The sequence below is a fragment of the Ostrea edulis genome, chromosome 8 (assembly GCF_947568905.1).
Source record: "Ostrea edulis chromosome 8, xbOstEdul1.1, whole genome shotgun sequence".
Lineage (NCBI taxonomy): Eukaryota > Metazoa > Mollusca > Bivalvia > Ostreida > Ostreidae > Ostrea > Ostrea edulis.
In genome coordinates this window covers 43,619,639-43,644,475 of record NC_079171.1, presented here as the reverse complement: position 1 = coordinate 43,644,475, position 24,837 = coordinate 43,619,639, and the positions used below count along the sequence as shown (strand labels likewise).

Below are 24,837 nucleotides of genomic sequence, written 5' to 3'. Positions count from 1 at the left end.
AATATCATAGAAAATAACCTAGAAAATAACCTAGAAAATATCATAGAAAATAACCTACAAAATATCCTACAAAATAACCAACAAAATATTTTGTGTCATTGCTGTACGTGGTGTTTTTCCTTTGATGATCACTGTGTTTTTATTTTTGATACACCATGACTTGTTGTGCTCTAACAACCATACTCTATCAAGATAGAGCATGTCAGGGTGAATCGACAATCTCAATGACATTTGACCTTACATTGGAGGAGAAACAATATAAACAAACTAGTCAATTTTATTATCAATAAAACAAACTCAAATAAACGTATTGGATATTCCGAGCTGTCTTCTTGTTTTCTTACTTCCAACACAAATCGTTGCATCCAGTAATTCATCTCGGTCAAAAGTGGGACATTGTCCCGTGCGGCACGCCACTTGTTGAACGTTTCAATTGCCCATTTAGTATTTTTACGGGTGTTAAGATTTTTGTGAGTCTATCAAATGCTGAATTTCATCATCGGATACCGGTTCAAATCGTTCATTTTTCATCACGACCTCAGGACTGGAGAAATTTGGCGCACTCAAATCAGTCTCCATCATGTCCAAAACATCTCCTATATCGAAATCCATGAGGTTCATTTTTTAGTCCCGGTAGATCGAGCGTCATATTTTGCAACGAATCTTCAACATGCATCTGATTTTCTATATACTGATTCTGTAAACTGTGAGAGCAAAAAATCCCAGCCATAGTCTATGGTGGTTATTGCTTAAAAACCGACAAGCGTTTTATTCGACCGTATCGGATAAACATGTGATTTCGATAATAAGTTTTGATTGGTCTAAATTTTGGTCACGCAGTTCCTTGTTAGAGTACAGTTATATAATTAAGGATTATGTAATAATTTCTGAGCGCAATGATACAAAACATTTAGAGTAACCTTGAACTCGTGCATCTTCCGCCCCCTCGACTGGTATCGGAAGATACACTCGTTCAAGATACTCTAAATATTACATAGAAAATAACCTACAAAATATCATAGAAAATAACCTACAAAATATCATAGAAAAACATTTTTCCCCGTGTAGACAATAAAGATGAAAAGCACATCTAAGATACTGAAATAAGTGACTGATGGTTTGGTGACCAAGTCTCTAAATTACTATTTTGTTTAGTTAGGACCTGCTTATCGTTACCTTCCCTTGCCATTATTCTGGTCATTTTTAAGTTCATGTCTACGATATTTTCAAGCTTAATTTCAGTTTATTCTCTCACATCATTATTGGTTCATGAGGTACAATAGTAACATACATGGATGTACATTAATGAACAAAACTAATTATGGATACAATATATAAAAAAAAAGACGCGACATTCAGTAAATATAAATCTGGGAATCAAGGAGGACAGACCGCATCATAAATTTTCAGAATAAACATACCGAGTTTTTTCAACAGCTTTTGTTTTGGGGTTGACATTAGTTCTTTGAATTTGATAACATTTAGATATTTGAGAGTAATATAGATATATGTATTGAGGCAGTAGTAGAAGAAAGCATACATTTAACTATCATCATTTCTTAAAACAAAAGTTATCCGCTGTTTACTATAAAACAATCACTGACTACAAATGACCGAGAACAACACGACGGAGGATCACATTGACGGTGTTGACATCAGAAATTGAACCTAAAGAAGTTTTATGTAATTAACTATGGTACAGGGGTGAGCAAAGTAGATGGATTAGAATTTAATTCCCATTTTATCGTATAGCACTTCCACAAACTTTCTGGGAACCTATGGTCAGCTATATTCGATAGCTATGGGTCTTTTTTAGTCAGCAAGTCTCCCTCTGGAAAATTGTACAAGTAGCGTAGCATAACATATATTATTATCATGAGTAGAAATTTTGGCACTTTTAATTTTGGCGAATTTTCCGCATCCGCCAAAAAAAAAGCCGATGTTTCGAGAGTACTCGCTATTCGGGTCTGTGATTTATCAAGTTTTACGAAAGTCTAAGTTTTAGCATTTTATTTAAATTCACTGCCCCTGTGAATCATCTTGAATCACTTAATGCCATTGCCAGTCCTTATATACACAAACGTGTCAGAAAAAAGCACCCTATATCTGTTTGCATAACCCTGGAATTAAAATATTGGCAAATAAACAATCCAAAAAAAAAAAAAAAAAAAAATCAACAAAGCGATACGGCTAACCAAACGTTACATACGCAGAATTTTAATAATTATAGAATTAAAACTGCCACATACTGCACAATTAAAGATACACATTCATTATTACCAACAAAAAAAAAAAAAAAAAAAAAACAAGCAAAAAAAATATAAAACCAAATCAAAAAAAAAAAAAAAAAAATCCATGAATGTTTCAACATGCCATGAATGCTCCCTCTGATATTCAAGTATTTGAAAGTCCAAGTATGTGAAAGTAGCATCGTGTGCAAATTTAAAAAAAAAAAAGATAGAATATCATTTTGATTTTAGTTCATCTGCGCTGAAAGCTCAAGTGAGCTTTTCTGATCGCCTGTTATCCGACATCTGTCGGTCTGTGAACTTTTTACACTTTTGACTTCTTCTCAAGAACCACTGGGCCGATTTCAATAAAATGTTAAAAGCATCCTTGGGAAAAGGGCTTTCATGTTTGTTCAAATGAGGATCCACACCCTCTTCAAAGGGGAGATAATCACAAAAATAGGGTGGGGCCATTTGAAAATCTTCTCAAGAACCACTGGGCCAGAAAAGCTGACATTTACATGAAAGCTTCCTGGCATAGTACAGATTCAAGTTTGTGAAAACCATGACCCCCGAGAGTAGGTTGGAGCCACAATGGGCCAGGAAATTACACATTTAAATGAAAGCTTCCTGACATGGTGCAAATTCAAGTTTGTTAAAGTCATGCCACCCCCACCCCCTAATTACATGAAAGCTGCCTGACATGGTGCAAATTCAAGTTTGTTAAAGTCATACCACCCCCACCACCCCCAATTACATGAAAGCTGCCTGACATAGTGCAGATTCAAGTTTGTTAAAATCATGGCTCTTGGGGGTTGATTGGGCCACAATAGGGGATCGAAGTGTTACATACAAATACAGGTATACAGGGAAAATCATTAAAAAATCTTCTTGTGAAGAATCACTGGGCCAGAAAGGTTTACATTTACATTAACGCTTCCTGACATTGTACAAACTCAAGCTGGTAAATTTATGCTCCCCGGGGAAGGGTGGGGCCACAAAAGAGGATCAAAGTTTTACATACAAATATATAGGGGACATCTTTGAAAAAATTCCTCTCAAGAACCATTGGACCAAAAAGGTTTACATTTATCTGAAAGCTTCCTGACATAGTGCAGATTCAAATTTGTAAAAATCATGGCCCCAAGGGGTAGGTTGGACCACAATAGAAATACAAGTTTTACACATGCGAGTATGTAAGGGAAATCTTAAAATATGGGCCAAGGTGACTCAGGTAAGCGATGTGGGCCATGAGTCTCCAGTGTTTTCTTGCATCAGTTACAAAGAGAATTGGATTACATGGGCTTTAGTGACTTGAAAGTGGAAGCGGGACTTTATAATGAATTATTAAGGTATTATTTACATACTTATTAAGACACACTAACAAAGTTTATTTCTTCATTAACTAATGTCACTGGAGGACAAAGTGAGTATTGACTGGAACATTTGAAACCGAAGGGCGATGACTCTGATGAAAGTAGGTCAATACAGGAAAGTGAAATTTGATCTATATTTTATTATCATGAAAGTAAAGACTAAACATTCACTGAATCTGAAAGGTAGTATCATGAAGGTTCACACTAAAAATCTACTTAATCTGTTATTATCAAAAAAGGTACATTTTAAAAATCACCTAAAGAACATCAGACAGAAGTTCAGACAATGATTGCATGATAATTAGAATTTTCAAAGTCTAAAGGCAATAACATTGGCTAATCGACATGAAAATCGAACTTGATCTTGTTCGTCATTAATGTAAAGAGACAGATTAGACATTCTCCTCACAGCATGCACGGGAAAATAATCTGCTCATTATCTACAATTTCTATAAGCATAGCAAAAAATAGAATAGTCCGCATAACAGTGAATAATTAGAAATTTTCAAAGTCTCAGAGTAATAGCTTTGGTGAAAATACGCCAATCGATATGAAACTCAAACTTGATGTGTAAGCCATCGATATGATGAGACATTCCAAATATTAGCTCATTATATACAAGCACAGTAAAACCAAACTCGGCAAACTAACTAGGACAGAATGGCGAACGAAATGAGTTGACACTATAAGCCAAGAGTGCAGCTCATAGCGGAGACATTAAAAACGCGCGTTAGTTTATTATTTTTTTCTATCAGTCGCGTTCTGTTTTTATCCTATTTGCATCATTTATAATTAAAAGACGAGCACCCGATTAATAAAATAGCTATTGATTATGAAAACTCTTCACAATGTAGTCTTTATGGAAACGGGCACCTTGTTGTCCTTTTATGGAAATCTTTGCAGGGGTATCTCTGTCGGGTTAATGTGGTTTAAAATAAATTCAGCAGGTGACAGATCCACAAAACCTCACCGTAACAATATCTACCACAAATATATCGGTATCAATTTACACAATGACTGCTTGTAGAACTACACAATAGAAATTCAAATTACTGAGTAATATTATTCTGTACAGTGCAGCGATTCGTGAACCAGCTCTTAATCTCGGATATCGTTTGCCGCAGAGAAGGTTCTGATAGACGGTGTGCAGAGTCCATTATATATAATTTTCTTCGACAAAAATAACTTTTGCACATTTCAGATACTGAATAAATAAATTATCGTAATTTTGTTTTATTTCAAATGTAGAATGTCCCGCGTGTCTCTGGTTTAAGAAAATGGTGATGATTTTCCGGTGAAACACTGGGGACGTTGTTAAGGCAATGAGAGATAACCACTTAAATGACTCTCCATGACAGCGACTATGACGTCATGGACTGATAGATTTATGACACATTTCCAAAGGCATTTTCACTTTCAAAGAGTACATAGCGTAATTCTACAAGACCGTGTCATCCACAATCAAGATGATGTCAATAATGAACCGTGGCATTTCCGAAAAATATCTTAAATAGCATATTGAGTGACAGTTACGGACATTTATACCAACAGAAACCTTTTCAAAACATGAACATATTTTTTCATATTTAATTTCAATTCGAAAGTCTAAAATGCTTGCATTTTTGCAAAGGAGACTTAATTTGCTCTACATAAAGCTTTCCGATTTATCATACCACATTTTTGACATTTTGGTCAAATTAGATAATACCATAGATAAAGACCATCGCTATACGTCAAATTGATACTCCATGAGAAAGCTAATATAATGAGCTTATTCCTTCATTTGACTGGGATTGATGGACGTTTAATATTTCTGGAATAAAAATCGTATACCATCGTCCTTTGCGAAATCCCTCTTGGCGTTCCCTTCTAATTCGGTATTGTTAGCTACAATAAAGACTGACTGTGCTCTTATCTAATAAACATTGTGACGTCACAATGTCCAGAAACGTGCACCAGTATATCTTATGTTTGTAACAGGAAGCATTTTCGGAAATGAATATGTATTCGGAATTATATACAATTATTGGTTGATAATTTGCGGGTGTTGCAGTAGTATTCGTACACATTAGTTTAAGTTTGGTTTCAGAATTCGCAAGCTATAGAATATATATGTTACACATACTAAGGTGAGAATCGTAAAGTTTGATATTGCAGACAATGTCGTTTAATTTTGTCCTTACGCAGTGTAATACACAATGGAAAATACATACGTCTATGGCAATCAGAAAGTCCTCTTTAGCTATAACGCCATCGTCATTTCTATCTGAAATATATAAAAAAAAAAATTCTACCTGTAAATTAGGTAAATACTTGTTTGCACTGTCACCTTTTCGACCAAACAGCGGAGATAATCCACTGACTCCTATGTTTTAATGTCACATCCCTGGTTATCCCCTTTCTTTTCTTTTTTAACATTCCAACATCCAAATATGAAACCTTTCAAGAGTTGCTGTCTGTAAATGCATGTCATCAAAAGATAGATGGTGATTTTATGAAACCTAGTAAAAATGACCTAGTCGCCTAATAAACACAACCAAGAATAGTGGGCATTACCAGTAGTAATCAATCTCACAAATACCACAAGGAATGCAAAATAAAGAGTGGGGGAAACAGAAACCCCCGACCTGCAAGTTATAAAACTTCAACCGTATACTTATACTCAAACTCAGCCATGTTTGTTTTGAGTACAACTTTGAGCAAGCTTCGAGGCATACTCGAAAAATCTTGGAGCATGTACTCCATATGAGTGTGAGCGTGATTTTACAAAAGTTTTATAAACTTCACGTTTGAGTATAAGGACGATTTAGAGCAGATTTTGAGTTTGAGTATGAAAACGTGCTCAAAAAAAGTTTTGTAATCTTCAGATCTGCCGTGAACCCCCCCCCCCCCCTTCCCAATCTGACAAACGGAGCAATCCATAGCCAAAATCAATATGTAAAGAACGGCTCAAAAATGGCATGGGACAAGTCAAACAGCACGTGACCCAAAGACAGACAACATCCACACAAAAAATCACCACAACAACCACAGAATCCGCGAAACACTGATTGAATCTAATACATTAAAAAAGCCCAGTCTACTTGAATTTACCCACGTCTTATATCTACTGAGGACATTGTTAACAGTTGTAGCTATAGACATGCAGCTCAAACAACCCCAACCGTCCAATCTCGAAGCGAACGTTCAAACCACTGACCCAACGAGAGCATGACTGTATATCGTGTTCTAATGATGAATTTCATTCTAAATCGTGAAGTACATGTATCCATTGAATTCTATAAGGACCATTTTTTATTTTCCCTGTCTAAAGATTATTCTACATGACATCCTAATTGTGTAAGATTTTGCCGTCAATGCGTGCTAATCACTGGAAGAGTTTTAACCATATTTTCGTAAAATAATCAAGATTGATTCCGACAAGACCCTTTCACGCGATAAAATATATAATTATTATACATTATCATCTGTTAACGTGGTCCATTTACACAATTTCCATGTTTCAAGCAAATTCTCATCGATATGCAGCTTCCGAATTTAATATCGACAAGACACCTTTTCAAGAACATTTCATTGTAGTGAGATGTCTATATTATAACGCAGGAAACAATTCAACGAGGTTATTAGCTTCTCATTTTTCTTTTTACGACAATGGACATGTCATAAAAATGTCTTTGAACAACGGCCCGTGTTATTAGTAAAATAAATATGTTATTAGTAAAATAAATAAATATATATTTTTTAAAATGATCCCGTGGGAATCCGGGTTAGAATAGGTCCTCAGTGCCCCCTTGCTTGTCGTAAGAGGCGACTAAATGGGGCGGTCCTTCGGATGAGACCGTAAAAACCGAGGTCCCGTGTCACAGCAGGTGTGGCTCGATAAAAATCCCTCCCTGATCAATGGCCATAAGCGCCGAGCATAGGCTCAAATTTTGCAGCCCTTCACCGGCAGCGGTGACGTCTCCATATGAGTGAAATATTCTCGAGAGGGACGTAAAGCAATATTCAATCAATCAATCAATTTTTAAAAAAAATATCAGTCAATGCTAGTATTTACATTTCTCACGACAATTCTTCAGTATTTTGGAATTTACTGTTTAATTCGTGCACAAGCGTGGGATTTGCAGACGAGCAACAGGTTGCTCAGGTACAATATGTACCTACTCGATGCCTCTTTAGACCGTTTATACAACAGAAACTAGGATTACCCTGTAATAACTAACAACATGGGTACTTTCACTTTTATTAAACGTCCATTAGCTGTTATTTTGTCACCAAAAATTGAATATATTGAAACTTGTTCTATATTATACATTGCAGTAAGAACATCAATATTCAATTATTTCAAAAACTTTTTAACCTCAAAGCAAGCACATGAATACACACGTGTATATAATTATGTCGATTGAATAATTATTGTTTTGCAAGACAGTAATTCTACCTTAAATATTTCTTTACACTAAAAGCGATTTTCTAACGTACCTTTATTAGGTTTCTCTTAATTGTTTTTGTACAATATAAATGTTTTTTTAGTCATTCCTATGCCATTGAGAGATTTTTTTAAAACAAATATATCGCCATCGATTTCAGCTAGTGCACCTTTCAGGAAGATAACTCTAAATTCATAATACTGTTTAATGGGGGGGGGGGGGGGGGGGGGGGATACCACGGATTACAAATATTAATTAAAATTAATCCAGACACGCCCATTCTTAGCTTTATTTTCAGTTAACCGAACTCTTACATGTTCCGGAGTAATGAACATGACGGTGGATTTGGGGGATTTTTCAAAACACAGTATTTGATTGGCTTTTTCGGTTTCTATCTAATAAATACGTTAATTTTGGAAATGGATAGAACTGAAGCAGCGGTTCGACGGAAGGTCAATGATGACTATGCGTTTTTTTTCTAAGGGATGTGGGGTCAATCCGAGCAAGTCAATTACCGCGAATTACATTGTAACTCAAATCGCAATTGACAAGAAATCAGCATCACGTTTCACTGATCACGTGACTAAAATATATTACGTCAGAAACTTATCTCCACTACAGTCGTTGTCATCGCTTTATTCACTATGACATCATAACCCACTAAACTACAATGAGTCTCATAATAGTCTATTGACGCGCGTTATTGAATTTGTATAGACACGCCCTTGCAGTTATGAAACAGCATCTTTCAAAAAATAATAATTCATTGCTTATATTTACATTTAGTGTGTATTTTCTGTTATCTATATTTCAAAATTCCCATCTAATCCTTGGGTAAGTAGCGATTAACGGAACAACTATAGAACAGCACATGTGATGTCATATCGATAAAAATTACGTAATGCTGAAAAAAATAATTCAATTCTTGAATTGATTTTCAATTCAATACCATAAACATCAAAGCATTCGTACCTCAAGAACTCTCATATGATTTTGACATATTTGTATAAAGAGACTCTTTTACTACGGTGTTACCAAAATGGGGAAAATTCATGGCAGATAATTTTTCCATGCTACTTTCCAGCCTGCGCGTAATCTTTTAACAAACTGTTGTGTGAACTCAACGCGAATCCTATTCGATTTAAATTTTGACACGTGCGTCAGAAAAGAAAAACTAAAATTACGTGAAATAGTTACAACGGTTTTTGTACTTAACGAAATTAATATGAAAAGTAATACAACTATTCAAAATTTACAAGGGGCGGGGGGTGGGGGGGGGGGTGTCCTTAATTGACATTTATTTAAGAATACAATGTTATACGGATTTACCTGTATGTTTGTCTACGAATCACGAAATAAAAGTATTCTTTCTTCTTTACTCCGTAGGTGAAAGTTGTTTCTATGAAACTGAATATAGGAGAAGAAAATAAGACCTGTTTACGCCTGATGCTGTCAATTGTTAACAATCAATTAAAAGATATAAAGGCGAAGGAATTTAATTTCATTATAGTTTACTACACACTATTCTGTCCGGGATCGCGGACCATAAACTCGAATCAATGTAATATCTAAATTGAAATCTACTGCGCGTTCGTTACGTTGAAGGATTGTATGCTGCACATTTAAAATACTTTTGACGCATTTTAATCTTAGAATGTCAAGAATGTGTGCAATTATATCGAGAACGTGTGCAGCTATGTATCGACAAGGTGCCGATTCAGCGAGAAATTTAACTGTAAAACAAAACAACTCTGGCTCACAAGTAACAGGGTGTCAAACTTGTCTTCACGTCAACCAGAGAAGTTTTCATTTTAAAAGAAAAAATCCCAGAAGGAATTTCATGACACGGAACTATGGCCGCCGGAAGTGTAAATCAATACTTACGATGGCCGCCGCCATGCAGCTAACGATGTAACTGAAAGAGAACGACAGATATTTCGCTAAACCGTCAATTCCAGCACCGTCTGTCGATTCCGTTTCTACTCTGCAAAACTTCAGATGTCAGACTTGGAAATAACTATAATTCCATTTAAAGAAGGGATCGGGAAAGTGCTTGCTATATATTTAAAGTTTCTACATGCGCCTATTTTCCACATATATAAAACTTACGACTTTTCATGCCATAGTATATTTTAGCTCATCTAAGATTTTACCAACTGGAAAAAAAAAATCTTATTTCGTATCACATTTTTACAGAAATAAAAAGAATTTTAAAATTGATGATTGGATAATATTTTCACCGTATCGACAAAGGCAATTAAGTACGGATATGGTTTATTTCTAAAAAAAAAAAAAAAAAAAAAAAAAAAAAGGGGGGGGGGCAGATCGATGTGCAACAATTCTTCCCCATTCTCTTAGCCCTTCGTCCATTGTCGTATTATACAAGATCCTAGGCTATGCTTGTTTTGTCACCAAATGTTGTAAGCGTCGAGCATAGACTTTTGAAGATCTTCGCTGGTCTTGGTGACGTCTCCATATGAGTGGAAAATTCTCGAGAGGGACGTTAAACAAGATACAATCAATTAATCATATATTTAATTCAGGACAGGGTTATCTACTTGCTTTATAAGCAAAGTAATAGTGTGGCGGCCTTTTTTTATCTTGATATTTCTTTTATTTTTTTATTCATTAACTCACGGACAAAATGTGTTCCCGTCATGCGTTTGGTGTACATGCACTATGGAATCGGGGATTTCAGATTTCGCCCGTATACAGCGAATCAAACTGCTTGACTGCCACATTTCTTTTAATTTGACATATGCAAGAAGGATAGCTCGTAACAGTTTCGCTGATATATGATACGACTTTCACGTGACCTATTTCATCATAGATTAACTAGGTGGGACAACATCACATTAATCAACAGTGATGTTGATTTCAAATTTCAAACAATGCATATTTCAAAATAAATGTTCGGATTAGATTTCATAGTCTACTTTGAAATATTGTTATAATCACAAGCTGACGGTCGCGGTAGGTCTGTGGTAGAGCGTTTGCTTTTTAACCTGAAGGTTGTGAGTTCGAGCCACACTCGTACCAAGGCCGCGTCTAACCCAAGACGTAAACAAAGATTGCTCCTTCACCAATGATCGGAAATCACACGTGTTTACGACGTGACCTTAAAAAACAAAGGCCCTGTGTCGCAGCAGGCTTCGACATGATATATAACATTCATGCCACGACCTTTTGTCCCAAACATAAGTCAAAAACTGTGGCACTTCAACCATAGCTGGTGACGTTTCTATGTGTGTGAAAAATTCTTGAATCGGTTGTAAACAACAAACAAAATCATCCTCTCATGGGAAAGATAGAGGATAACTGTAATGATATATTTCTAAAGAAGAAAATAATTCATATAAATTCACATTTAATTTATTAAGGACATGGTGGACTTTAAATGTATATAGTGTATAATAGGCACATGAATGTGCTATACATGTATTTGCTTGAATTTGACTTAAGACATTTCATGATTTTGCTACAAAAACACATGTTAACAGTGCTACGTCCACAAACTTTTGAATTTTTGTAAAGAAACGAACGTAGTTTATAGTCATGAGCTCAAAATATCAGAATTGAAGACTGAATATGAGAGAGAGAGAGAGAGAGAGAGAGAGAGAGAGAGAGAGAGAGAGAGATGTGTATATCAATCACCTTTCATCGTTACCATACACCATTAAACAAGAAAAGGTTTACGTAAAATGGTTGATCAGTGGTGAATGCTATGGTGATCTGCGGGCCTGAGATTACTACGCGTTACCCATCATGCGTCATTAGGTCGTGTAATTCCCGCAAATAAGGTTCGGAAAATGCGCGGAAACTGACAGGTAATGTGGTTAGAATGAATAAAGGATACCAGACAAATTAAAAAGATTAAATTACTACTCTATTACTATTGAATTATATTGAATTTGTGGCGAAACTATATTTCTGATACTTCTTCAATTAAATTCGTTGAGTGTTTCATCAAGAATGGGGTTAAAGAGCCCAAAGTGGCAAAAAATGATTTTTTGTTCAGAGTACTAAACAAAACGATGAGGATGCAAACCCCTAACATCCTTTAGATCCGCCACAGCAACAGGTTAGCAAAAACAGACAATCTGCTCTTCATTCATTATGTAGAATAGGTCCTCAGTACCCCTTGCTTGTCTTAAGAGACAACTAAACGGGGCGGTCATTCAGATGAGACCGCAAAAAACGAGACCCTGTGTTACAATAGGTGTGGCACGATAAAGATCTCTCCCTGTTCAAAGGCAATAAGCGGCTAGCATGGGTCTAAATTTTACAGACTTTTACCGGCAATGGTGACGTCTCCTTATGAGTGAAATTTTTTTGAGCGTCCGGGACGTTGAACAACATACACACAATCAGCCACTTATTCTGTAGAATTAAAAACACAAAACGAAACCAGTATCATTGGCCATGGAAAACTCATTTACATGATTCTTCAATTATTATGCTACCTGTAAAAATGTTGTATGGAAGAACTACAATGTAGCAAATAGAATTTCTGGGATAGGTGTATGTTAATTAATATAGAATTTCATACTCGTAATTATAACGGTAAGGCTTCAAACTTTGCTATGTATTGCTGTGGCAGATCTAGGGGGGTTGTGAGGGTTGGTAAATAATTTTGTAACAAAATGGTCATTTTTTGCCATTTATGGTCTTCAACCCCAACATGTTTCGGCAAAAAAGATACAAAATATGGGTCGCAATCTCCCTTCCCCTTTGAACATTTTCTGGATCCACCCTTGTGTTGATTGTAAAATGCCTATGACAATCACTGTCAAAACAGTATAATAAAAGGTAGAAGTTAGCTCAGTGTCCACAGGCTGTTGAATACACACGTGTCGGGAATAACTCATTACTGTCATTTATTTTTGATGTAATTAACAAAATTATATATCTGTGGTCCACATAAAGTCACTCCCAAAAGACTGTCTGGTTTTCATTCAACGTATAGTCTCTGTAAAAATAATCTACAATCAGTATATCGTTGCAGCTTTATAATAAAGAGGCGCTTTATTCAAATATTTGCTTGCTACTCAATCATCATCGTAATGCATTTATTGTCCTCCCTCGAACATTAAACTGTACTGAAAATAATGACAATATGCAGCATAACATTGCAGTATTGCTGCACAAATTTAACATGCATATTTAGCAATATTTTTGTGATTACAAACCAAAGCAGTGTTAAATTTCTGCTGAAGTTTTGGAGGAAGATGAAAGGTGAAGATAACAAATAGTGAACAATCTCATAACTCCTATAAGCAATACAAAATAGAGAGCTAGGCAAACACGGACCCCTGAGTATACCAGAGGTGGTACCAGGTGCATAGGAGGAGTAAGCATTCTTTGTCAACGAGTGTTGCTAAAAGGCGGAACGGAAAACGGAACAGAAGTTAGGAATTAGAATGATTAATGTAGCTAAGATAACACCCACAAATCGGAAGAAAATACTTTATTATGATTAAAATCTAATTTGTGGGAATTTGTTTACAAGCGGTAAAACAATTTGATCTAAAAATTCTGCATCATGTTAAACGTCTGTAAAATAATTTACAAAGCGTTTTACAAGAATTTTAAAATGTTGATATTGACACCTATGGGTAGAAAATGGAAAGAACACACTTACTTAAGATGCCCCCCACCCCCACCCCCGGTGGCAAAACGTCATTAACGCCCATTTACATGTAAATTTACATGTGTGTACCTACAACAAGAAGTGGGGTATGTATATAACATCGACAAATCATGATCTTATTAAGTCAGCAAGGTAAACATCTTGTGTTTAATATATTATCTTTTAAGTAATGGAGACTTTATGACCGCAGCACTCCAGTCCTAAATAGGGGGACTTCTAGCAGTTTATTTTTAAACTACATACTTGTATCTTAACATTTAGGTTAATGATGAGGTGATCTGATAATTCCATTTAAGCATAAATTATCTGTTAGTCTTTTATCTATTTCATATCTGTTAATTTCTCATATGGATCGTAAACTTCACCTTAGTTTTCATTTGTTCTGTTTCAATCTTTCTTTCCCGCTTTTTCTCTTCGGGTTCAACACTAATCCACAGGATGTCAGTAAATGTACGAGCTTTCAAACAAACTTATCCCAAATCTTGTATACACACCGGACTCGTTAGCTTAAAAATTTGATGTGATACATAAATACGTGCATGTATTATACAAGGTGTAGAACTAAATTACGAATAAGAGCAAGTTCGATTTAAGAAGACTATGGGGAAAATTGTTGAAAAAAATATTTCAACTTTTACAATGTTGTTTTCAGGGGGGGGGGGGGGGATATATATTCTTCATTGGATGTAAAATTTGAAGTCTTTTTCAGTATGATTATTATTTTTTTCTTTATTGATATTTTTCATGGCAAATATACATATGCATTAGTATGGAGTATATGAAACGGTGGATTCTGTGGATGACTTCCCGCTCTCTCTGTAATTTCTGTTTCCCTTGTTCATGATAAACCTTTTATTTTGCAAAATACTGCCCTCCTCAAAACATTATTGCATACAATATTTTCCGTTCCATTTCATTTTCCGTTCCGCATTTTAGCAACAACCCCTGTCGACCGGTCATACCCGCTATAAGCCCTCTGTCTTGATCAGATAAACTTGTTTATCTTCACCTTCCACGTTCGAATGTCCTCCATATAATGTCCAATATGCTAGAAACACGTTTTAACAGGTTATTCTGATCTAGCGTTAGGAACTGTTGGTGTGGAGATAAAGATGACGCTTGAGGTCACAGGGACCATGTCACTGATGCATGACGTATACCCCGCCGTAGCCACAGTACCTCATTCTATTTAAAGTACCCCGACATAAACTGCAAAACTTTCTACCGAGTCCCTGGCTCCGGCCCCATAAAACATGAGCTCACGTTTAAGTCGAACTTTTATAGAAAGAACATATAGTAAAAAAGTGAGACTGAAATCGAAAGTGTGTTCAAGTTTTATGGTCCCTGAGTTTGGTCGTTCTCAGACTTGAATTTCTATTTTACATGACCTTGTGGTTAGGACGCTTCCTTTACAAGTCAGAAGTCACGGGTTCGAATCTTAGACGTTTGAAATAGGCTGTGACTGCACTTTTGCTAAGTGCATGCTGTTGGAAGCAAACGTCTTTTGGAATTGAGCTTACGAACAGAGGCTCCGTGTCATAGTCGACATTGGCACGATAAAGAAAAGTCACCGCTGCGACACAGAGGGTCCAGCATAGGCACTTCTACAGCTAGGACAGTCTCTATTATAACTTTTAAAATTTCGAGTGATACTGTGAATAATACACACAAGAAACAGAAGCATTTTAGATGTATTCTCAATTTCTTAATGTCTGTTGGAAATACAAATGAAAAATAATGATGGCGCAGGGCTTTGACGGAATTCCCAAGAAATCAGAGGAAAACTGGTCAAAGGGGAGGAAAACACCTCACCCTATCCGAAAAAATATAATTTTCTGTCCCAGAGTGTTACATTAGAAAATTGAGTCAATCAGAGGATTTTCTCCGAGAAGAGAAAAACTCATTCCATTGATGGTGACCTTCAGCTTGAGTAAAACCAATGGATGACAACTGTCGTCTGCTGGTGTGAACTTTTCCCGCGTTACGCAGCATCTGAAGAACACGATCTTCATTGTCAACATTAGTCCATCATCAGACACTGCGGACCTATGATATTTCACAGTAACTCGGCCTAGTAACAGAACCATTTCTTTCCGTTGCATAATGAATAATATTAATTTCACTGTACGAAAAAAGCTGACACCAAATAGCAGCGACAAGGGATTTTCTTACTGTTTTTATAAACAAGTAATGATACAGCAGCGGCGTAATGAGAGGACGGTGTCATGTAACGTGAGAGGAAACTTAGTGAGATCGCGATATACAGTTGATACTTGCCATAAAGTATATTGAAGACCCGAAGTACTTTCTGAGTTTGGAATTCCGAAAGCTGGTTTTCTGCCATGGTACTGTTTCTGAAAAGGAGGTTTTAAAAATATAATGTTCATACATGTTTGTAAGGTTCCTTAGAAACATTGATTATGTAGTCAATACAGAAATCTAAACATTGACTCTAAGTGGGCAATGCGGAAACGCAAACATTGATTCTCTAGTTAATACAGAAACACAAACACCGCCGCTATGCTTTAGAGGCAGAGCGTTCGTCCTGCATGTGGAAAATCAGGGTTCAAATACCGGCCGCGACAGACCTAGGTCGTTAATACAGGTAGTGACAGTTCCATCGCTCGGCATGAGGTGTGAATGCCATGGGTCCTCGTAGATGACCTTAAAACGGACGTCCCGTGTAACAATAGGTGTGGCACGCTATTTAAAGAACCCTCCCTGCCCAATGGCCGTAACGTCAAGTGTAGGCCTAAATTTGAAGCACTTTCCCGGTCTTGGTGAGGTTTTCATATGAGTGAAAAGTTAAGTTAAACAATATACAATTAATCGATATAGAAACTCAAACATTGATTCTCTATGCAATACAAAAAAAAAAAACCCCGAAAAGAAGCAACAAACATTACGTCATTTACTACGCCTAGTAATGATATAAAACGGAACTACACTGTAAAATTGACGGACTTTTTACCAATGAAACACAGCCAACATATGCATTCGTGTTCGGTGTATCACATTTTGACAGCCCTTAAAAGTGTCTTAACTTTCCTTTAGTTAACTGGGTACCCCAACCAGAATACAAATTATGTGACTACCTAGCATCAAACATGTTACGTTAGAGTGTAGTGACGTGTTGCAATCGGATCACGCGCTCGTCTTTTTACGTAACCGGTTAGAAGACTCGGACGTGGATCGGCGCAAGATCCGATGCATTTCTTCGCCGGAAGCGCGCCTGCATGTGGATGAGGTGAAAAGGCCAGAACTGAATCCCTGTATAATGTGTTATTTGTATTTTCGCCACAGATTAGTTTTGGTATCATTAACGTCTTATTCACTCAAATACATAAACATGTAAGTGGAAAATTATAGTGGTAGAATACCTTAGATATGTATGATATCTTAGATGCATTTGGAAGCTCGCGTTTCATATTGTAACGTACGACTGTGACGTCATAGGTGCATTTGTGTACACATGGCAACAGACTGATGGCGTCGATCCACATACGAGGTTCATTTGCGGTTACGGAAATAGCCGAGTAGTTTCGATTGGTTGTGTTAGAGTGTAGCGATCCACTACCAATTCGAACCAGATTTTTCAAAAAAGAAGAGGTGAACACTAATATACATTTTACAAGTTTGTACGAGACAGACTTTCACAATACGGTTTGAAATACTCCGATACCTTGTATTGACAAGACTGTTGGTGTGGTGTTTTATACAATAATGGGTTTATTACAAGCCATCACATAGATAAAAAAAACTTTCAAAACCTGACGCTAACTCAACCTAAAAGCCGATATTTGGCTGGAATATTGCCACCCCAACGATGAAAGATACAAGCCTTTGTATTACAGGGCGCGGTGGAATAGTATTTGGTTAAAACATGTAGAAAACAACAATATGACATCAAGTATGCCTACTTTATTTAGGTATGTAAACAGTATATAAGAGAAATGCTTAGTTTTTCAAAGGATTGTTCAATACGGTCTAAATTAAATGTTATCTCTCGGAATAAGTTGCAAGCATTGCAAATGATTTAACATTCACAAATTCATTTTCTTCAAAGAAATGAAACAGTCAGTAGTCACGGAGGATGAATCTAACAGTTTTGTATTTGTGTGTTAATCCACTCTTGGGTGTGAGGCTATCGGAAACCAAAATCGACCCGGAGATGTAGTAAAAAATATAAATTGTTACTTTATAACACATGTCCCGCATAGTATCAGTCGGCAGAGTAAACAACTATGAAGGTTGGTACATATTTGTCTTGTGTGACCTGTTTAGCTAATCTTGTCACATTTGAGAAATACAACTAAAACCCACTGATATTGTTTTATAGAAACAAGCAGACCTTCACCGACTTCATGGTCACTCTGCACTTTCAGTCCCCTGGAACTGGGTCAAATTTAACCCGGACTGAACGCGTTGTTGTTAATTCTCAATCACCACAGTTACTCCGGATTAACTACAGTGTGAAAACCGGCTCCTAAAGCTATTACCTTTTAAATTTGAATCTAAACTATTCTTTATTTTGTACTACAAGGGGCAATAATGACAGGTTGCAATGTTAAGCGGCGATACACGCTCGTATCAGTATTACATCGTCAAAGTGTTCATTCTAGTTCGGTATTCTCGTAGGTTTTGTTTTATTTAATGTAACCGGAACTTCTTATTTCTATCGACGGTAGACATATGATGGTCAAGTTTAGTCAATGTTCTAACTGATACATATCCTGTGATATTTTAGTGGTCATCTTTAATCAATGTTATTTATGATACCTATCATATGACGGTTTAGTGGTCAGATTTAGTAATTGTTCTCAATGATATACATGTATATCCTATGACGGTTTAGTGGTCAGCTATAGTTAATGTTCTCTATACCTATCCTATGACGGTTTAGTAATCAGCTATAGTTAATGTTCTCTATGATACTTATCCTATGACAGTTTAGTGGTCAGCTATAGTTAATGTTCTCTCTGATACTTACCCCATGACAGTTTAGTGGTCAGCTATAGTTAATGTTCTCTATTCTATGACAGTTTAGTGGTCAGTTATAGTTAATGTTCTCTCTGATACCTATCCTATGACGGTTTAGTGGTCAGCTTTAGTGAATGTTCTCAGTGCTATCTATCCTATGACAGTTTAATGGTCAGCTATAGCTAATGTTCTCTATGATACTTATCCCATGACAGTTTAGTGGTCAGCTATAGTTAATGTTCTCTATTCTATGACAGTTTAGTGGTCAGCTATAGTTAATGTTCTCTATGATACTTATCCTATGACGGTTTAGTGGTCAGCTTTAGTTAATGTTCTCTCTGATACTTATCCTATGACAGTTTAGTGGTCAGCTATAGTTAATGATCTCTATCCTATGACAGTTTAGTGATCATCAATAATTAATGTTCTCTATTATACTAATCCTATGACAGTTTAGTGCTCAGCTATAGTTAATGTTCTCTATGATGCTTATCCTATGACAGTTTAGTGGTCAGCTATAGTTAATTATCTCTATCCTATGACAGTTTAGTGGTTAGCTATAGTTAGTGTTCTCTATGATACCTATCCTATGACAGTTTAGTGCTCAGCTATAGTTAATGTTCTCTATGATACTTATCCTATGACAGTTTAGTGCTCAGCTATAGTTAATGTTCTCTATGATACCTATCCTATGACAGTTTAGTGCTCAGCTATAGTTAGTGTTCTCTATAATACTTATCCTATGACAGTTTAGTGGTCAGCTATAGTTAATGTTCTCTATGATACTTATCCTATGACGGTTTAGTGGTCAGCTTTAGTTAATGTTCTCAGTGCTATCTATCCTATGACAGTTTAATGGTCAGCTATAGCTAATGTTCTCTATGATACTTATCCCATGACAGTTTAGTGGTCAGCTATAGTTAATGTTCTCTATGATACTTATCCTATGACAGTTTAGTGGTCAACTATAGTTAATGATCTCTATCCTATGACAGTTTAGTGGTTAGCTATAGTTAGTGTTATCAGTGATGCATATCCTATGACAGTTTAGTGATCATCAATAGTTAATGTTCTCTATGATACTAATCCTATGACAGTTTAGTGGTCAGCTATAGTTAATGTTCTCTATGATACCTTTCCCATGACAGTTTAGTGGTCAGATTTAGTTAATGTTCTCTATTCTATGACAGTTTAGTGATCAGCAATAGTTAATATTCTCTATGATACTTATCCTATGACAGTTTAGTGGTCAGCTATAGCTAATGTTCTCTATCCTATGACAGTTTAGTGGTCAGCTATAGATAACATTCTCAGTGCTACCTATACTTTGACGGTTTAATGGTCAGCTATAGTTAATGATCTCTATCCTATGACAGTTTAGTGGTTAGCTATAGTTAATGTTCTCAGTGATGCATATCCCATGACAGTTTAGTGGTCAGCTTTAGTTAATGTTCTCTATGATACCTATCCTATGACAGTTTAGTGGTCAGCTATAGCTAATGTTCTCTATCCTATGACAGTTTAGTGGTCAGCTATAGTTAACATTCTCAGTGCTATCTATACTTTGACGGTTTAGTGGTCAGCTATAGTTAATGTTCTCTATGATACCACTCCCATGACAGTTTAGTGGTCATCTTTAGTTAATGATCTCTATCCTATGACAGTTTAGTGGTCAGCTATAGTTAATGTTCTCTATTCTATGACAGTTTAGTGATCAGCAATAGTTAATATTCTCTATGATACTTATCCTATGACAGTTTAGTGGTCAGCTATAGCTAATGTTCTCTATCCTATGACAGTTTAGTGGTCAGCTATAGATAACATTCTCAGTGCTACCTATACTTTGACGGTTTAATGGTCAGCTATAGTTAATGATCTCTATCCTATGACAGTTTAGTGGTTAGCTATAGTTAATGTTCTCAGTGATGCATATCCCATGACAGTTTAGTGGTCAGCTTTAGTTAATGTTCTCTATGATACCTATCCTATGACAGTTTAGTGGTCAGCTATAGCTAATGTTCTCTATCCTATGACAGTTTAGTGGTCAGCTATAGTTAACATTCTCAGTGCTATCTATACTTTGACGGTTTAGTGGTCAGCTATAGTTAATGTTCTCTATGATACCACTCCCATGACAGTTTAGTGGTCATCTTTAGTTAATGATCTCTATCCTATGACAGTTTAGTGGTCAGCTATAGTTAATGTTCTCTATTCTATGACAGTTTAGTGATCAGCAATAGTTAATATTCTCTATGATACTTATCCTATGACAGTTTAGTGGTCAGCTATAGCTAATGTTCTCTATCCTATGACAGTTTAGTGGTCAGCTATAGATAACATTCTCAGTGCTACCTATACTTTGACGGTTTAATGGTCAGCTATAGTTAATGATCTCTATCCTATGACAGTTTAGTGGTTCGCTATAGTTAATGTTCTCAGTGATGCATATCCTATGACAGTTTAGTGGTCAGCTATAGTTAATGTTCTCTATGATACCACTCCCATGACAGTTTAGTGGTCAGCTTTAGTTAATGATCTCTATCCTATGACAGTTTAGTGGTCAGCAATAGTTAATGTTCTCTATGATACCTATCCTATGACAGGTTAGTGGTCAGCTATAGCTAATGTTCTCTATCCTATGACAATTTAGTGGTCAGCTTTAGTTAATGTTCTCTATGATACCTATCCTATGACAGGTTAGTGGTCAGCTATAGCTAATGTTCTCTATCCTATGACAGTTTAAATAGTGGTCAGCTATAGTTGACATTCTCAGTGTTACCTATACTTTGACGGTTTAATGGTCAGCTATAGTTAATGATCTCTATCCTATGACAGTTTAGTGGTCAGCTATAGTTAATGTTCTCTATTCTATGACAGTTTAGTGGTCAGTTATAGTTAATGTTCTCTATGATACCTATCCTATGACAGTTTAGTGTTCAGCTTTATTGTATGTTCTCTCTGATACCTATCCTATGACGGTTTAGTGGTCAGCTTTAGTGAATGTTCTCAGTGTTACCTATCCTATGACAGTTTAGTGGTCAGCTATAGCTAATGTTCTCTATGATACTTATCCTATGATAGTTTAGTGGTCAGCTATAGCTAATGTTCTCTATGATACTTATCCTATGATAGTTTAGTGGTCAGCTATAGCTAATGTTCTCTATGATACCTATCCTATGACAGTTTATTGGTTAGCTATAGTTAGTGTTCTCAGTGATGCATATCCTATGACAGCTTAGTGGTCAGCTATAGTTAATGTTCTCTATGATATGACAGTTTCGTGATCATCAATTATTAATGTTCTCTATGATACCTATCCTATGACAGTTTAGTGGTCAGCTATAGCTAATGTTCTTTATCCTATGACAGTTTAGTGGTCAGTTATAGTTAATGTTCTCTATGATACTTATCCTAAGACGGTTTAGTGGTCAGCTATAGTTGATGTTCTCTATCTTATGACAGTTTAGTGGTCAGCTATATTTAATGTTCTCTATGATATCTATCCTATGATGGTTTAGTGGTCAGCTTTAGTTAATGTTCTCAGTACTGCATATTCTATGACAGTTTAGTGGTCACCTATAGTTAATGTTCTCTATGATACCTATCCTATGACGGTTTAGTGGTCAGCTTTAGTTAATGTTCTCAGTACTGCCTATTCTATGACGGTTTAGTGGTCAGCTTTAGTTAATGTTTTCTATGATACCTATCCTATGACGTCAAGTAGTGACTCGTTGGGGACTCCTCACTCTGAATTTACACTGAAAGTAGTTGAAAAGTTTTGAAAACAGCATCTTTCATTTTTCTTGAAAAACAGTGGATTCAAATATGGTCCTTTATACATGTACCTTCTCGCTGCAGAACATAAAAACCATTATATGTCCGTCGGATGGGACGTTAAAGGGTGTCCCGTGTCAAGGATCACAACCCCCTTGGCACGCAAAATATCGTTCTCCTGATGTTCGAGAAAGAGTAAACTCACTGGGGATCGTGAAGGAAACTCAAACACTCACAACCAAACATATTGAATTGTTAACCGCCGTAAAATGGCTGAAGTATTGCCAAAACGGCGTAAAACCCTAATCAATCAATATAAATAATTAAGGACCTATGTACCCCATTTACACCCCATTCTTTATCATTGTATGATACATTCTATATACATAGTACATTCTGTACTTATTGTCAATACTAAACTCAGTAGGTACTTATTGTAAATACTAAACTCAGTACTTATTATCAAAACGAAACTCAGTATGTACTTATTGTAAATACTAAACTCAGTAGATACTTATTGTAAATACTAAATGCAGTACTTATTGTAAATACTAAACTCAGTACGTACTTATTATCAATACTAAACTAGTACTTATTGTAAATACTAAACTCAGTACGTACTTAATGTAAATACAAAACTCAATACGTACTTATTGTAAATACTAAACTCAGTGCTTATTTTAAATACTAAACTCAGTACTTATTGTAAATACTAAACTCAGTACGTACTTATTGTAAATACTAAACTCAGTATAGATTGTGTTGATTCACATGAATACTGTATTGGACAACTCGCCTTGGCAATGCCTATTCCATGCTTACAATGTGTCTTACGTCATATCCTGTTGTGTTTTTTTTTTGTTTTTTTTGTTTTTGTTAACTGAAACAGCTCACCCAGGCTTGTTTTTTGCTTTCAGTGACAATAACAAGACATTCTGAGAAAACGTCATATATCAAATATAACAAATGACGAAAAAATAAGTTTTTTCTTACAAATGCATGATACATTACATGACTCGATTATTACTTTTCGTACGTTTAAATTCGCCCCATTTTATGGTTCTGGACATACTCTTTGGAGCCTGACTATTCTCAACATCGCATTAACGTAAGACGTCCTCATACCGAACTGGCACATAAGCTGTGACGGCAGATTTACTTGTACATAGTTATAAAATTTTATATGCAATGATATACGTACAAAACGAAAAGAATTGCCCTTGTATTTGCTGCAACAAATTTCTAGTGAACGAGATTTGGTGGTCCCCCGAGATTTGATATATGCGCATAGTTTTTTCTCGAGATTCATCATTATATAATACCCTAAAAATAAAAACGTGTGAAATTACGTCGTGTAGTTTCACAACTGTAACCATCAATTACACGTATCAGTTTCCTAGAAACCTTTCCTCTAGTTTATCGTTCTATGAATATCCCAAAATAATCACAAACGTGTAAACTTCTCTTTTCTAATTATCGCAACGTGTATCAGATTCCTCAAACCACATCCTTAATTTCCATTCCCAGCGCTTCCCAGATATTTCAGATTGGTGTCCATGACTAATGGAACCAAAGATGCTGGCAATAAGAGATATCAGATGACCCTTACCCCCACCCTACCTTCTCTACCTTCCCCAAACAAAAGAGTAACATCCAGTAAGGAATACTGACATATTCTGTATGGTTTTTACTTTCTGCATTTAGCGAACTGTCATCTTCGGATTACATCAGGAACAATTTCAGCATTAACAACAATAGCTGGTATTTTACGTAGCTACGACCTTTATCAATGCACTCAATGGTACAGCTGTACGAATTAACAAAGTGCTTTACATACTGTAGAACAAAACATGTCTGTCTATTTTTACGATTTATCTTTTTCGGAATCGATAAAGGGGGTCTCAAGCATATTGTATAAACTGTCCATAACTTCCATATAAAAATTGACCAAAGCAATGGTATGTTAGTTCCAAGTATCCAACTTACAGATAATCGCTTGTCAACCATTTTCGAGATGTCAAACATTGTTGGTTGATCCAAGTTAACTTTCAGATAAAGAGAGATGGCGGAACATTTACAGTATACGGCCATAAATCATTTCATGTTTTCACTCTTTATTTCATTATGAAATTTTTCTTTAAAACTAAAAACTTAATATGGGGTCAATTTAGTTCAAATTCCATATTTTTTTCACTTGAGTATGTAGAATTGTTCAAATTGTTTTGGTTTTTCCCTAACATGTTGAGGAAATTGTGATAAATTAACCACAATTTATGAAATCATCAAGGCAAAATTTCTAACTTCAAGCAAATTACTTTCATTTGTGTCGAAGGAAATGAGCTTTACATTTGACGTGTGATCGCACCGCGAGTCCTAGAGGTAAAATTATTTTAAATCAT

The 24,837-nt window shown here is 35.9% G+C and overlaps 1 protein-coding gene across 1 annotated transcript in view; it reads right to left on the bottom strand.

Moving 5' to 3' along the window:
* Positions 1–24,837, bottom strand: part of LOC125662643 (sarcoplasmic calcium-binding proteins I, III, and IV-like) — a 50,824-nt gene that overhangs the window by 10,974 nt on the left and 15,013 nt on the right. The window contains exons 2-3 of the mRNA XM_048894929.2: positions 15,962–16,038; positions 5,818–5,870 (exon numbers count right to left, since the gene is read on the bottom strand). Coding sequence (XP_048750886.1) covers positions 5,818–5,870; positions 15,962–16,028 — 120 coding nt within the window. The 5' untranslated portion in view covers positions 16,029–16,038. The remainder of the gene's footprint in view (positions 1–5,817; positions 5,871–15,961; positions 16,039–24,837) is intronic.